The following is a 17,488-nucleotide window of genomic DNA, read 5'->3' on the forward strand; positions in this document are numbered from 1 at the left end:
CTGAACTGACAACAGGTGAAATTCTACAGCCCTTCACATAGATTGCTTTTTCTGTCTTTCTTTCACTGGGTATTATTATCCCACACTACCATTTTGAAATTTGTATGCTTTTTATAGTATTGGTAATTATTATCTAACCCTTCAGAAATATTTGCCACTTGCAAATATAACAATAGAGAAAAGAACATTAGCTTTCAAATATTTTTGGAAAATCTCGGGAAATCTCTTATCTGTTTATTTCTATCAAAGTACAATCATCAATGATTTGGTTCCTTTTTTTAATTACCTTCAACATTTAACAGGGAGAAGGCAATAGCAACCCACTCCAGTACTCTTGCCTGGAAAATCCCATGGACGGAGGAGCCTGGCAGGCTGCCGTCCATGAGGTCGCTAAGAGTCGGACACGACTGAGCGACTTCACTTTCACTTTTCACTTTCACGCATTAGAGAAGGAAATGGCAACCCACTCCAGTGTCCTTGCCTGGAGAATCCCAGGGACAGGGGAGCCTGGTGGGCTGCCATCTATGGAGTTGCACAGAGTCGGACACGACTGAAGTGACTTAGCAGCAGCAGCAGTAACATTTAACAAAAGACTTCTGAAAGAAGCTAATATACTGCTACAGAGTTCTGACAGGGAATGCAAAGTTTTCTCACCAACCCAGCTGAGCACTGGGAATATATATGTTTTTATAATGTCATATTCTTATCTATACATAAAATATAAAAATAAAGAGAGATGACCTGCAAAGCATTATAACTGTCTTCCCTTAAGTTTCTCCTCTCCTTCTTCCCCACTCCTCCCTTCATCTCAATTCTAACATAAGCTAAACTGGCTCATAAAAGCATTATACCACAAAGACTAAACCAAAACATGCTCTACATTGGCTGTAATACAACAGAAATCCAGTGAAATTATGAACCTGATATCCTATAAGCTCCTCTTTCATTAGTTTTGATTCAACAAAGGTCTGAAAAAGACAATTTCACCTAAGACTTTCATTTTTTAGAATAAAAACAAAAATTATTTGAGACAGTGAAAGAGAGAGGGAAAGGGAAAAAGCGGGGGGAGGGGCGGGTGGTGGGGTGGGAAGGGAGAGAAAAGGGAAGGGAGAGAGGCAGGAGAGAGAGAGAGAGAGAAATGTGTCTATGTGTGAGAGTTTGGGTTTTTATCTTTTTTTAAGTCAGACCACATAGGCTCTGGACTAAGTACCATCATTTACCCCAGTATACTTATTTTATTATGTAACCGTCATCGGCAATAAAAATACACAAACTGTTGGAAAAAATGAATAAATGATCTAAGAATATGGTCCAACCTGTCAGCAGTTCAGACTGATTTCATGAGATTAATCTTTGCAAAAAGAAAAATCACAATGCCATTTTAATCCCTACAGAACTAGTCTTGAAAATAAAAAGCCACTTTCAGACAGCAAAGATACAAACATGGTAAAATCATGGACCTATTCATAGTTTATTCATTAAATGCGATTAATTTTATAACTAAAAATATTTTTATTCTGGGACACCATAAGAGACGGACTATATAAAAGACACTGACAAACTGTATAGATTGCAAGAAACATGCAATTAGTTAAAATAAAACTGAACTTAATGTAATAATTTGAAAATAGAATATTAATTATGTTTCTAATCATGGATTACTAAAGATAATGAAGGGAAAATACCACAAATAACTGAAACTATCAATAATCTAAAAATATCCCTTTAATCATTTAATTCAAATGTCTATCTAACCATATGCCAGAGCTAAGTAAATACAAATATCTTAATTCATTCATAAGAAATTAAGTATTAAAATTTGTTTTTCTGCAAAATCTACTTATAACTTCAGCATCTTAAGTTTGAAATTAACTTTAAAACATACACGCATTTCTCCCCTTTTGAAACACAATGAATCATCACGTACGCTCTATGTTCTGGACCCAGAGCCACCACCACCACACAGATCAACTGGGTTCTATAACATCAAAGTGGAAAGGATGCAATTAAACTTAGTGAAGTGGAATGCTATGCTTTTTGAGTTGATATTTCTGAGTTTTTCTACAATTTTTCATAGTAATTTGGTAGCCCTTCTCCCCTTCTCACTCTTGTTATTAATCTGTTAAAGGCTAAGAAATAAGGTAATGAAGTTTGTAAATTATATCTAAAACAAGATTAAATAGATTCTGAGTAAGAGTTTCCTACAAATAAGACCCATGAGTTTTAACAAAAGAGCATCTTGGAGTGCTTCTGGACTAATCAAGCAACTTCCTGTTAATTTCTAGGTTCTGTAATCTGAAACACTGAAGTTACCACCTTGATAACGCTACTAAGCTTACCAATCAAAAGCAAAACAGTGGAGCAAACATCCAAATTTATCTTGTTTAGCTTGCCAATATCAAAATATTACATTTATTTCCTATTTCTTACCAGTAAAGTAATAAAGGACACTCACTAACAAGCTTTACTGATAATGCCAAGAATATTAATTGCCCATAAGCAAAAAATACCAAGAACTGAATATTTCACAGAACCATGTCTTTCCACTTAATATTATAGCATAACTTTTATGAACAGGCTGATTTTTTAAAATCAAAGATCACAACATTCTGTTTTAAATGTCATGCTAAAATGATAAATTGTCTGAGGGTCACCATGATTCTTGGGGTACCTTTGTATTCTAATAATAGGTTAAACAGAAGAGAAAATTTATAAATGGCACTTAAATTTAGGATAGTTATAATGTAGACTTCTACACAGTATATACACAGACTGTATAATAAAATGGATGCTGTAAAGTAAAAAGTTGTCCTAATGAATTAGGACATGATCAACAACCAAGAGAAACTCTGTCCTGTGGCTAACAGATTTAAAATCTACATAAATTATAAATAAAAATTGCTTTTAAATGCTAATTACATTTTATATTAAAACTTAATTACCTACGTCATTAATATTCAAAGTTGTATAGAACTGGTGAGGATATGGGAAACCCAGCATTCTAATGCACTGTAGATAGAAAAAGTAAGCAAATGCAACTTGGTGACAAGATTCAAAACTGTAAATGTTAATGCTGTTAATATCATTAACTTAGCATTTCCGTTTGTTTCATCCTGTGAAAATATCTCCACTAGTATCCAGAGATATGTGTTCAAAGATGTTCATTTTAGCGTTGCCTCTAACAAAAAACAATAAAAAGGGGCAATAAGGGACACGCCCACCAGTATCGGATTGCTTAAATACACTATGGTAGTTCTAATCCAAAGAAATACAGGAGAGGATGGGACAAACTGAGAGTAGCACTGAAATATACACATTACCATGTATAAAGCAGATAGCTAGTGGGAAGTTGCTGTAACACAGGAAGCGCAGCCCAGTGCTCTGTAGAAGGGTGTACCGTAGAAGGGTGGGGTGGGGAAGGGGTGGGAGGGAGGTTCAAGAGAATATATGTATACTTACAGTTGACTCATGTTATTGTACAGCAGAAACCAACTCAACATTGTAAAGCAATTATCCTCCAAACAAAAATAAATGTTTTTAAAAAAAGAATATATAGAGGAATGGGAGTATGGAAATCTCAGAAATATACTTTCTCTTTTAAAAAAAAGAAATACTAAATAAGTGTTACAAAGAATGAAGTATACATATGTGCACTGACATGGAATTATCTCCCAAGGGTATATGGTTAAATGAAAAAAAAAAAGGAAATTACAAAATAGCATGTGTAGTGCAAACAGATTTTTATTACTTTTTAAAATCAGCATATCTACAGAAAAAGAAAAAGAATTAGAGAACCATGCACCAAAGTTGATAGTAGCTATCTCTCGGGGAAGGTTCAAGAGCAATCTAATAATATAAATTCTGTTTTTTTGAAATAGTTGTATGTCATACAAATAAGACTTATTAATTTAATAAACTGCTTTAAGATCCTTAAAAATACTATTTCTATTGCAAAGCTTTATAGCAAATTCACAATGGCCCTATAAACACTTAAGTTATTAAAGTAAGTTCCATTTAGCAAAATGTGGTTTCAAAACAGCCCTATTTTATAAAACAAACATTAAACTGAGAATTGTGATTTCAAAAAACTTACACTGAAGTCTCATAAACCTTATTAAAGTAAAAATAATTCCACCATGAATGTTTTTCCATAGTTTTTTCATAAGAAACTTATCTTTTCCATAAGATAATTTAACCACAAAGGGATCATTTAGGAAATCATACATATTTTTCCAAAATTTAATGATTCCCTACTTTATTCTGTTATGTTCAAGTAAAACTAAATACTTTTATCAGCATGTAGAGTATAATTCCATTTCTATAAAAGGGTTCATCTATTTCTATCTGAACACATGCACAGAGTAATGGGCACCTAATGATGAGTCATTTCTGAGTAATGAACGTAGGGTAATTTTTTTACTTTATTCTGTGTATTTTTCTATATTGCCAAATTTATTTATGAGTGTATGTCACTTCAATCATATAAATTAGCTACTGTCATTTGATCCCCTTCACTTGAAATTATTTTCTTTCCAGGACTCTTCATGCTCCATTTTTAACCTTCTGGTTTCTAATGACCAGTTCATTTAAAAAAGGAAGAAGAAGAATAAAAAAAAACATCAAGGAACTACCCTAAGATCCACAGACCCAAAAGCAAAGTTCATGTTTATAACAAAAGTTCTGCTTCCCATCATGCGGTTAGGAACACCTGTGCAAACCTTCCCCCTCCATGATCTGACACATGGAATGGAGCCAAATTCATATACACAAATTCATGGTGTTAATCTATGGGTCTAAAGGCAAAGGCACCAGGAATCATTAAAAATTAGGGAGATAAAGCTACTAAACCTGAATAAGCTAAGAGGAAAAATGCCAAAGTTATAGGGAAAAGGGACTGCATTAATAGCTAGAAGGGGGAAGAGGACAGAAAAAGCTATGGGAGATTTAAGAGCTCCATATGAACCTCTAAATTTCCAGGGAAAAAGAGAGTCAGTTTTCAAGCCATGAGAAATACCTCATGTATGTTTCCTATGTTTTCAAAGAAAGCAGATATTTAGAAATGAAATAAAACTCTAGTTCTAGTTTTACCCATAAGTAATCTTAGAAAGGAATGAAAAAACCAACTCACCTGCCTGGCGCACTGGGAATTCCACATGCTCAGACACTATAATCCGAAGTAGACTGGGGGCAAAATTGATAATCTTGTAAGACTGAAATTACAAAGAAATGTTTTATTAAAAATAGGGCAATACAAGTGAATAACTGTCAGCACCTGTTCCTGAATACATTCCTATCCAAACAAAAGAATAACTTTTAAAGGAAAAGAAACTCTCCAAAGCAAAATAAAGATTAATACAAAAAAATTTCTTAGAATAAATCGATGAATAAAAGAGTAAGAACACTTTTATGTTTTTTTAGATATATATTGTCAAAATGTTCTCCAGAAAGGGTGTAGCAATTTATGCTTCCCACAGTAGATTATATGTGTACCCATCTATCTAATATAGAGATTAGCATTATCATTCCTCCAAACTTTTCATCCTTATTCATACTTTAAATTACACTTATTCTAGCTTGAATTTTTTTTCCTGTCAGTTGGCTATTTGTTTTCTTCCACAAATTCTTTATTCCCCTCACTCTTCTGTAAAAGGAATATTTGTTTTATTCTTAGTAACTTCTAGGAGCTATTTTATGAATTTAAAATTTCAAATTTTTATTTGACTCATACATTGTGCTCAGTCGCTAAGTCATGTCTGACTCTGCAACCCCATTAGACTGCAGCCCGCCAGGCTCCTCTGTCAATGCAGTTTTTCAGGCGAGTGACTTATACAAGTGTTTCTTTCCAGCTTATTTGTGCTTCAATTTTGTTAGTACTTTTGATGAAAAGAAAACATGGGCTACAGAAAATGGAAGATCCAACAGAGAAAATGAACAATGGCTCTGCACAAGCCAGTCCAGATTGCAGCAGTGTATGTACTTCAGGAGACAGGGTTGAGAGCTCTGTCACCAGCTGCCCTCTGCTGCCAGAGCATCTTTTAAACTTAGCAGCACCCAAGCGAGCCTGCACTGATGAAGTGCCTACTGTCTGGGCCATTTCTCCCCACAGACATGTTTTACTCTGACCTACTCCTGAGTTTGGCCATGGTGACTATAGATGCAAAAAAAGAGAGCGAGCGAGCAAGCAGCCTATTCCTTCTAATCATATTCCCTCCAGATGTCTAGTACCTGGACCACATTACAGGCCTGCCACATTCCCAGAGCTTACACTTTGCCATACCTGCTGACATTCCCAGAAAAGACTCATAAATTCTCACTGAGACTAAGCCAGACAACGTCACAAGGAGTCTGTTCCGCTTACCTCCTCCCTAGACCCTGGATCTATGCTGGCATCTCTTTCAGTGCACCACTAGATTCATGCACACCACTCCTATTCCTAAATTTATCACCTTTCCTATTATTTATAATAACATTCATTGAGATAAATGTTTAACCAAAAAAATGGAGAAAATTGGCATCTTAAAAATAGTGGTTCTTTTCATATTCATTGGAAGGACTGAAGCTGAAGCTCCAATACTTTGGCCACCTGATGAGAAGAGCCTCAAGAGACTCACTGGAAAAGACTGAAGAAGGTACAAGGAGAAGAGGGTGGCAGAGAATGAGATGGTCAGATGGCATCACCGACTCAATGGACATGAATTTGGGCAACTCTGGGAGACAGTGAAGGACAGGGAAGCCTGGCATGCTGCAGTCCTTGGGATCACAAAGAGTCAGACACAACTTAGTGGTTTCAATTATAGATAAAGAATTTACTTCATATACAAAAATTTAAGATTCTGCAGTTTATAGAGGATGAAAGGAACAACAATTACAAAATAATTCAAAAATTTACTCTTGTTGTTCAGTCACTAAAATAAATGAGCTGGACCCTAATCCCTTGTGGTAGGTTACTCACTGGTTTATCCAACAAAAAAGGATGTTACAGTGGTGGTAAAGGATAAAGCATACAAAACGCGACATTAAAACCATATTTATTAAAAGGTTATGCAACATTATACTTTGGTCTTCTACTTACAATTGAAAAGAATACTTAGAGCATATTACAATCCAAAGCACTATATTGTACTAAATATAAATGCTAAATGAGTGACACAGCAAGAAGCTACTTTTAGAAAGTTGCAGAGGTAGTTGTGGTCTGTAGTGAGTTGGGTGGATATGGGGCAAGGCAGAGTTAGGTTGGTATGGATTTGGGTTGAAATATCAGGAACAAAGGGGCTTCCCAGGCGGCACTAGTGGTGAAGAACCGACCGGCCAATGCAGGAGACCTAAGAGACACTGTTTTGACCCCTGGGAAGATCCCCTGGAGGAGGCATGGCAACCCACTCCAGTATTCTTGCCTGGAGAATCCCATGGACAGAGGAGCCTGGTGGGTTACAGTCCATAGGGTGGCAAAGAGTTGGACAAGACTGAGCCAACTAGGCATGCACACACCACGAAGAAAAGGGTATGGGGTCCTAAATATCTCTTGCAGTTCTGCAGGTTCTCCACCTTCCCTTTCCACTTCTATAAAGTCAGCTGCACTTAACATACTGATGACTCAGAAACAATACAAGCATAGGCTCACAGAGGCAGAGCAGTACAACAAGAGAAAAAAGATATGATCCCTGTCCACACTATCAAAATAACATCTGGCCACATTGTGAAGAGAAGGGGGTCATAAACAGGCCAACTCCCCTGTTCAACTAGCAGAATGCAAGTTCAGCTCTTGCTTTGTTCCTCCTAACCAACGCCTGGATTACTACTCTTCCAACTAAGCAACACGTAGTACTTTTACCCTGCAAAGCCTGGGACAGGTACTGACCTTAACTTTCCCCTATTCTGAGAGAGAGTCCTTTTCTCTTTGAAGCACCAATACACTCCCTTTAGGCGTCAGTTGAACTCAACCTTCCCTCCAGAGTCAGTTATTTTCACTCTCTCATCCTGGATTCACACTTAACTCCACCCAGATTTCCCATTTAAACAATCCCTTTCAAAGATTCACAACCGATGTCTGCACTTCAAAGTCAATTCCATCCAGGGAAAACCTAGGACACACTTACTTAAGACAGTCATTGTCACACTTTAAAGTAAGAAGCACCGAATCACCTAGCTAGTTAATTAAAACACAACTGGGCCCCATCCCCAGAGGTTCTAATTCCTTAAGTCTAGAGTGAAGCCCCATAATTTGCATTTCCAACAAGTTCCCAAATGATGTTGACGTTGCTCATTTTGGGCAGCACTTTGAGAACCACTAATTCAGGTATATTCCTTTACATGTTAAGGATTACTGCAACCTCAAACCTGTCACTCTATCCTGGGGGTAGACCTTACTTCGTACTTTGTAGTGATAAGTTTATGATTCATTCTTACAGGGGAGGAGGAAAATACAACCTAGAGTTTGGGATCATTGAATTTGCCAATGTCGGTAATATCACTGGAACAAAGTCAAAGCTAGTTAGCAAGAATAAAGGAAGGGGGATAAAAGAAAGTCTCACACATTTTACCGTTTTTTAGAAAACCTCTACAAACTCTTACTATTCGGCGTGGCTTTTGCAAAGCACCACCACCATAAAAACTGTCTATTCTTCCCAAAGCACTCTTCCGCCAGCATTTCCCCAGCGCTCCAACAAACTCTGCCACTCAGGGTCTAAACGGTCCTGCCAAACCCCACAGAAGCAGGCGAATGGACAGGGTTTCCCACAGCAACACCTAAAAAGGTCTGGGTCTGCAGAAAAAAAGAACTCAGATTTTAATTTTAAGTGAATTTTCCCACCAACTCGGCGTACTTAAGGAAAAGAAATCACATCCCGAAAACACTAGCAAAGCTTGCTAAAGCTTCTTTCTGCGGACCAGGCGAGCTGAACAAACTGCACTGGGAAGAAAAACGACAGGGAAAGATGCAAAGGTGGCCAACAGGTGCGTGAGCCGTTGAGAAAAGATCCAAGGAGTACGGTACCGCCGGACCCGGCGGCGGGGGCGGGGACGGAACCGGCCGAGAGACGCGTTGAGATCCGGGGTCCGGGGTCCCGGGTCGGGGCCCGGGTGGGGGTGGAGATCAGGGGCGCCGAAGAGGGAGAGCCCGGCGAGGCGGCGGAGGGCCCGCTCCTCACCTGGTTGAGTTCATTCTCGGCCGCAATCCGCAGCTTCGGGTCGATGGTGCCCTTCAGCGCCTGGATGATCCGGTTGAGGTCCATCTCCCCAGGCGGGGGCTCCGCGGCCCCCGGACCAGTAGGCCAGACTGCCGCTTTAGTTTTTCTTTTGACCCTCTCAGCCTCCTCCGCCGCGACCCCTGAACTACCTCACTCCTCACCCCCCGCCACCGTCGCCACCTGCAGCCACTTGCTGCGCCACTCTGACTCCGCGCCCCTTGTCCTCCCTTTCTACCCCCCACAACTCGCTCTCCATTCACCCTTTTACGACAGCCGGTGGGAGGCGGGAGAAGTAAGAAGAGGAAACGGCGCCTCCTTTACGGCGGCCTCTTCCCCCGGGCATGCTGCTATGGCCGCCCCCTCTAGCGGCCACCATGCTGCTGTACGGAAAGTGGTCTCGGCTTCTTTCCAGCAGGGAAACCGGCTCACTAGCTCCAACAGGCGGTCGTCGTGCTGCCCTACGGCAAAGAACTTCCTGCCATTTCCCTTTGGGAGAACCGAGCTCGCAAGGTGTCTCTTTACAGTTGCTTCCAAATTAAGCGTATATGGGTGGAATGGCACTATTTATTAGTCTGAAAATTCTTTGGGTATTACAACTGAGATCATCTGCGTGCGTGCTAAGTCGCTTCAGTCGTGTCCGACTCTGTGCGACCCTATGGACTGTACCCACAAGGCTCCTCTGTCATTGGGATTCTCCAGGCAAGAATACTGGCGTGGGTTGCCACGCCCTCCTCCAAGGGAATCTTCCCTACCCAAGGATTGAACCCTCATCTTCTATGTCTTCTACATTGGCAGGCGGGTTCTTTACCACTAGCACAAAGCTGTCTCTGTGGGAGCCATCATTCGTTCATTCAGTTACTCACTCACATCCTGAATGTTTTTTTTTTTTAAATTCTATTTTTAAACTTTACATAATTGTATTAGTTTTGCCAAATATCAAAATGAATCCGCCACAGGTATTTTTCAGCCAGAGTACCAAGATACTTAGGTACCACATTATAACAAAATTCAATGCAGGTTACTATGAAAGAACTCACAATGTGATAGAAGAGAAAAATATAAACAAATATACATAAAGTAACTGTTCCAGATCAGAGAAACTATATGCCTAGTCAAGGCTGTATATTGTCACCCTGCTTATTTAACTCATATGCAGAGTACATCATGAGAAACTCTGGACTGGAAGAAATACAAGCTGGAATCAAGATTTCCGGGAGAAATATCAATAACTTCAGATATGCAGATGACACCACCCTTATGGCAGAAAGTGAAGAGGAACTCAAAAGCCTCTTGATGAAAGTGAAAGTGGAAAGTGAAAAAGTTGGCTTAAAGTTCAACATTCAGAAAACTAAGATCATGGCATCCGGTCCCATCACTTCATGGGAAATAGATGGAGAAACAGTGGAAACAGTGTCAGACTTTATTTTTCTGGGCTCCAAAATCACTGCAGATGGTGACTGCAGCCATGAAATTAAAAGACGCTTACTCCTTGGAAGGAAAGTTATGATCAACCTAGATAGCATATTGAAAAGCAAAGACATTACTTTGCCAACAAAGGTCCGTCTAGTCAAGGCTATGGTTTTTCCTCTGGTCATGTATGGATGTGAGAGTTGGACGGTGAAGAAGGCTGAGCGCCAAAGAATTGATGCTTTTGAACTGTGGTGTTGGAGAAGACTCTTGAGAGTCCCTTGGACTGCAAGGAGATCCAACCAGTCCATTCTGAAGGAGATCAGCCCTGGGATTTCTTTGGAAGGAATCATGCTAAAGCTGAAACTCCAGTACTTTGGCCACCTCATGCGAAGAGTTGACTCATTGGAAAAGACTCTGATGCTGGGAGGGATTGGGGGCAGGAGGAGAAGGGGACGACAGAGGATGAGATGGCTGGATGGCATCACTGACTCGATGGACATGAGTCTGAGTGAACTCCAGGAGTTGGTGATGGACAGGGAGGCCTGGTGTGCCGCGATTCATGAGGTCGCAAAGAGTCGGACGTGACTGAGCGACTGAACTGAACTGAAAGTTTCTGAAAATTTTCCAAATCTTCTCAGAAAAGTAGTGAAAGGCAAGAAACGTCATGCTGTCTCCACCCACTGTGGCCATATCTGGCCCCCAAATTTCAGTGGCATAAAAATATTAAGGAGCTAGTTGTTCCTGAGGTTACTCTGAAAAAGTTTAATTACACTTGTAAAGATGATTGTGGGCAAAATACATCTGAAGAGGTGTGATCTTTCCCAGAGCAGATAATTGAAACAAAATGGTTCCGTTAACTGGGTTCAATCAAGAAGGTAGAAATTTTGTGGTAGAAAACTTAGCAGCCTGATCGCTTTCCCCTCTACAGGGGCTGTAAATGGGATCACATCCTGCAGCTGGGTGCAAAAGTGCCTAATATGTCTCTGGTTGCTTCCAGTTTTGCCCATTCTCTGAACTTCCATAGAGTAGTGTTTCTTACAGATTAATACTGTCATGTTCCTTCCTTGATGACTTCTCATCAATATCAAGATAAAATACAAACTACAAACTCCTTACCACTCAAGGTTTTATGAAACATAGTGCCTTTCATCTTCACACTATTTCCTTATCCTACTTTCTTGGACTTCATGAATCTAAAACTCCTTGACCTCTGGAATCTTAACTCCAATATCTTCTTTTCAGTTTAAGACCTTCTCTTCCGTCTCTGTCTCCCTTAATTACTTTACACCTATTTTCCAACTCAATCACTTTTCCATCCTTTCTCAAGTCTACCCTTGACCCAATGTGAAAACTGTTACTGTTACAAATGTGTGTTCCTTCCTTAGGCCCCAAAATCCTGTTCCTTTCCTTTGCTCAGCATCACTTCAGCAACTGTTCCAACCCTCAAGACTCTTCTCAAATTCCCTCTTTCCACAGAGCCCTGCAAAGATGAACAAAATCACCAGGCTCAATCACTGAAACACAAATTAATCTGTTTCCCTGCTTTAAGCCTGTTTACCAGGTTTCCCTGGTACTCAAACTCTTAAGAGTCTGCCTGCAGTGCAGGAGACCCAGGTTCAGTCCCTGGGTGGGGAATGTCCCCTGGAGAAGGAAATGGCAACCCACTCCAGTATTCCTGCCCGGAAAATGCCATGGACGGAGGAGCCTGGCAGGGTACAGTCCATGGGGTCGCAAAGAGTCAGACATGACTGAGCAACTTCACTTTCACTTTACTCTGCTTTACACCTCCTTGCCTCCAATCTGAACCTAATCTCCCATTCCCCTGGGACCTTGCTCCACAAATCTCTATTCTATATATTTTTCATTAAAATGAATTGAGTATTATTACACTTATGGTTGAAAATTTGTGAAACATTTTTCCTCTATTTTCAACCTCTTTCTCTCCACTGATTCAACCTCAGCCTAAAAACATCTCCCCCGGTTAAAAACAGTCTTTTTTGCAATAATACTCTCTATTGTTCATCCTTTTCCAAAGAATGGTATTCATTCCTTGTCTCCGCTTCCTTACTTTGCTTCAATCGGTTATTCCTAGGCTTCTGCCTTCATTTCTACCACTAAAACTGCCAACAAAAAGTGAACACTAATCCCTTAGTTACTATCTAAGGTATGTGCACTTGATATATGCAAGATACAGTTTTAGTTCTCATCTTAAAACCTCTCACTGGTATCCAACACTGTACTGTGTGTATACACACACACACACATATACATACATATATACATATATATATGGTATCTTTGTATAACACAACTAAATACTACTGAGAATACAGAGAAACTGGATCACTCATACATTGTTGGCTGGAGTTTTAAATGGTACAGCCTCTCTGGAAAACAGTGGCTAAACAATCTGGCACATTTATACCATGGGAATACTACTGAGCAGTTGAAAGGAATAAAACAGGCAACAACATACTCGATGAATCCTAGATGAGAATTATGACAAGTGAAAAAAAGCCAATCCCAAAAGGTTACATACTCTTTGATATTTATATATTTTTTAAATATCAGTTCAATTCAGTTTAGTCCCTCAGTAGGGCCCGACTCCTTGCGACCCCATGGACTACAGCACATCAGGCTTCCCTGTCCTTGACCAACTCCTGGAGCTTGCTCAAACTCATGCCCATCGAGTTGGTGATGCATCCAATCATCTCATCCTCTGTCGTCCCCTTCTCCTCCCGCCTTCAATCTTTCCCAGCTTCAGGATCTTTTCAAATGAGTCAGTTCACATCAGGTGGCCCAAGTAGTGGAGTTTCAGCTTCAGCATCAGTCCTTCCAGTGAACACCCAGGACTGATCTCCTTTAGGATGGACTGGTTGGATCTCCTTGCAATCCAAGGGATTCTCAAGAGTCTTCTCCAACACTACAGTTCAAAAGCATCAATTCTTTGGTGCTCAGCTTTCTTTATACTCCAAATCTCACATCCATATATGACGACTAGAAAAACCATAGGTTTGACTAGATGGACTTTGGTTGGCAAAGTAATGTCTCTGCTTTTTAATATGCTATCTAGGTTGGTCATAGCTTTTCTTCCAAGGCGCAAGCATCTTTTAATTTCATGGCTGCAGTCACCATCTGCAGTGATTTTGGAGCCCAAGAAAATAAAGTCTCTCACTGTTTCCATTGTTTCCATTATTTGCCATAAAGTGATGGGACCGGAAGCCATGATCTTAGTTTTCTGAATGTTGAGTTTTAAGCCAAATTTTTCACTCCTCTTTCACTATCATCAAGAGGCTCTTTAGTTCTTCTTCCCTTTCTGCCATAAGGGTGGTATCCTCTGCATATCTGAGGTTATTGATATTTCTCCCAGCAATCTTTCCAGCATGTGCTTCCTCCAGCCTGGCATTTTGTATGATGTACTCTGCATAGAAGTTAAATAAGCAGGGTGACAATATACAGCCTTGACATACTCTTTCCCTATTTGGAACCAGTCTGTTGTTCCACATCCAGTTCTAACTATTGCTTCTTGACCTACATACAGATTTCTCAGGAGGCAGGTCAGGTGGTCTGGCATTCCCATCTCTTGAAGAATTTTCCACAGTTTGTCGTGATCCACACAGTCAAAAGCTTTGGCATAGTCAATAAAGCAGAAGTAGATGTTTTTCTGAAACTCTCCTGCTCTTTCAATGATCCAATGGATGCTGACAATTTGATCTCTGGTTCCTCTGTCTTTTCTAAATCCAGCTTGAACATCTGGAAGTTCACGGGTCAAGTACTGTTGAAGCCTGACGTGGAGAATTTTGAGCATTTCTTTGCTAGCATATGAGATGAGTGCAATTGTGCAGTAGTTTGAGCATTCTTTGGCATTGCCTTTCTTTGGGATTGGAATGAAAACTGACCTTTTCCAGTCCTGTGGCCATTGCTGAGTTTTCCAAATTTGCTGACACGTTGCGTGCGACACTTTCACAGCATCATCTATTAGGATTTGAAATAGCTCAACTGGAATTCCATCACCTCCACTACCTTTGTTCGTAGTAATGCTTCCTATGGCCCACTTGACATCACATTCCAGTATGTCTGGCTCTTAAGTGGGTGATCACACTATCGTGCTAATCTGGATCATGAAGATCTTTTTTGTATAGTTCTGTGTATTCTTGCCATCTCTTCTTAATATCTTGTTTCTGTTAGGTCCATACCATTTCTTTTCTTTACTGTGCCCATCTTTGCATGAAATGCTGCTTTGTTATCTCTAATTTTCTTGAAGAGATCTTTAGTCTTTCCTATTCTATTGGTTTCTTCCATTTCTTTGCACTGATCACTCAGGAAGGTTTTTTTCTCTCTCCTTACTGTTTTCTTCTATTTCTTTGCACTGATCACTGAGGAAGGCTTTTTTATCTCTCCTTTTATCTACTCCTTACTGGAACTCTGCATTCAAATAGGTATATCTTTTCTTTTCTCCTTTGCCTTTAGCTTCTCTTCTTTTCTCATCTATTTGTAAGGCCTCCTCAGACAACCATGTTACCTTTTTGAATTTCTTTTTCTTGGGAATGGTCTTGATCGCTGCGTGTACATGTCACAAACTTCAGTCCATAGTTCTTCAGACACTATCATATCTAATCCCTTGAATTTATTTGCCATTTCCACTGTATAATCATAAGGGGTATGATTTAGGTCATACCTGAGTGCTCTAGTGGTTTTCCCTACTTTCTTCAATTTAAGTCTGAATTTGGCAATAAGGAGTTCATGATCTGAGCCACAGTCAGCTCCCAGTCTTGTTTTTGCTGACTGTATAGAGCTTCTCCATCTTTGGCTGCAAAGAATATAATCAATCTGATTTCGGTGTTGACCATCTGGTGATGTCCATGTGTAGAGTCTTCTCTTGTGTTGTTGGAAGAGGGTGTTTGCTATCACCACTGCATTCTCTTGGCAAAAGTCTGTTAGCCTTTGACCTGCTCATTTTGTACTCCAAGGCCAAATTTGCCTGTTACTCCAGGTATCTCTTGACTTCCTACTTTTGCATTCCAGTCCCCTATGATGAAAAGGACATCTTTTTTGGGTGTTAGTTCTAGAAGGTCCTGTAGGTCTTCATTGAACTGTTCAACTTCAGCTTCTTCAGCATTACTGGTTGGGGCATAGACTTGGATTACTGTGACATTGAGTGGTTTGCCTTGGAAACAGGCAGAGATCATTCTGTAGTTTTTGAGACTGCACCCAAGAACTGCATTTAGGACTCTTTTGTTGATTATGAGCGCTACTCCATTTCTTCCAAAGGATTCTTGCCCACAGTAGTAGATATCATGGTCATCTGAGTTAAATTCATCCATTCCAGTCCATTTTAGTTCACTGATTCCTAAAATGTCAATGTTCACTCTTTCCATCTCCTGTTAGACCATTTCCATTTACCTTGATTCATGGACCTAATATTCCAGATTCCTATGTAGTGTTGTTCTTTACAACATTGGACTTTACTTCCATCACCAGTCACATCAACAACTGGGCATTGTTTTTGCTTTGGCTCTCTCTCTTCATTGTTTTGGAGTTATTTCTCTACTCTTCTCCATAGCATATTGGGCACCTACTGACCTGGGGAGTTCATCTTTCAATTTTGTTATCTTTTTGCCTTTTAATACTGTTCATGAGATTCTCAAGGCAAGAATACTGAAGTGGTTTGCCATTCCGTTCTCCAATGGACCACATTTTGTCAGATGTCTCCACCATGACCCATACATCTTGGGTGGCCCTACACAGCATGGCTCCTAGTTTCATTAAGACAAGGCTGTGGTCCATGTGATCAGTTTGATTAGTTGTCTGTGATTGTGATTTTCATTCTGTCTGCCCTCATAAGGATAAGGGCCTTATGGACAAGAGACTGTCTGTGGGGGAAACTGGGTCTTGTTCTGATGGTGGGGGGGGGGGGGGGGCGCATGCTCAGTAAATCTTTAATCCAATTTTCTTTGATGGGTGGGGCTGTGTTTCCTCCCTATTCTTTGACCTAAGACCAAACTATGGTGGAGGTAATGAAGAAAATGGTGACCTCTTTCAAAAGATCCCATGCCAGGCACTGCTGCACTCAGTGCCCCCAACCCTGTAGCAGGGCACTGCCTGACCCATGACTCCGCAGGAGACTCCTGGACACTCACAGGCAAGTCTGGGTCAGTCTCTTGTGGGGTCACTGCTCCTTTCTCCTGGGTCCTGGTGTGCACAGACATTCATAAAATAATTAAAAACAGATCGGGGCTTCTGAGGGATTCAAGTGGGGATGGCTACAAGAGGGAAGTGTATGTTAATACATTCATAAAATAATTAAAAACAGATCGGGGCTTCTGAGGGATTCAAGTGGGGATGGCTACAAGAGGGAAGTGTATGTTAATATGGAAGGGCAATATGAGGGATTGCTGTGCAAATGGAAATAATCTGTGTCTTAACTGCATCAACCTCATTATCCTAGTTGTGATATTGCATCACAGTTTTGCAAGATGTTACTTTTGAAGGAAACTGAATAAAGGGTACACAGGATCCATCTGTATTATTTCTTACAACTACATGAGAATCTACAATTATCTCAAAATAATTTTAAGTTACAAAATATATAATTAAATAAAGAGATGATGTTCCCATGAAAACTGTGTATGCTTTGAAAAGATGCAGTGAAGACAAGTTACTAAAAAATAATGCTGTCAAATTCTGAGACAACAAAAATAAAACACTCCAAAAAAACCCCATAAACACCTATTTCTTTACAAGTGTTTTAAAGTAGCTTTCCCTAAACTATATCTTTAGCTTATAATGGTTCATTGTTTATGAGTTCCCTCTTTTTTACTACTATGTACAATATGAGAGTATGTCTGTATAAATTAACATATTCATCTTAAGATAGAATTTGAGTGAGCTGT

The 17,488-nt window shown here is 39.9% G+C and overlaps 1 protein-coding gene across 3 annotated transcripts in view; it reads right to left on the reverse strand.

Annotated features, from left to right (window-relative positions):
* Nucleotides 1-9,450, reverse strand: part of IPO8 (importin 8) — a 65,850-nt gene extending 56,400 nt beyond the window's left edge. For 2 of the 3 annotated variants that reach the window (XM_070371269.1, XM_070371268.1), the window contains exons 1-2: nucleotides 9,147-9,450; nucleotides 5,129-5,210 (exon numbers count right to left, since the gene is read on the reverse strand). In XM_070371269.1, coding sequence (XP_070227370.1) covers nucleotides 5,129-5,210; nucleotides 9,147-9,230 — 166 coding nt within the window. In that variant the 5' untranslated portion in view covers nucleotides 9,231-9,450. The remainder of the gene's footprint in view (nucleotides 1-5,128; nucleotides 5,211-9,146) is intronic. The other variant, XM_070371270.1, reaches the window with a different exon arrangement.
* Nucleotides 9,451-17,488: the final 8,038 nt, after the last annotated feature.

The sequence above is a fragment of the Bos mutus genome, chromosome 5 (genome assembly GCF_027580195.1).
Source record: "Bos mutus isolate GX-2022 chromosome 5, NWIPB_WYAK_1.1, whole genome shotgun sequence".
Lineage (NCBI taxonomy): Eukaryota > Metazoa > Chordata > Mammalia > Artiodactyla > Bovidae > Bos > Bos mutus.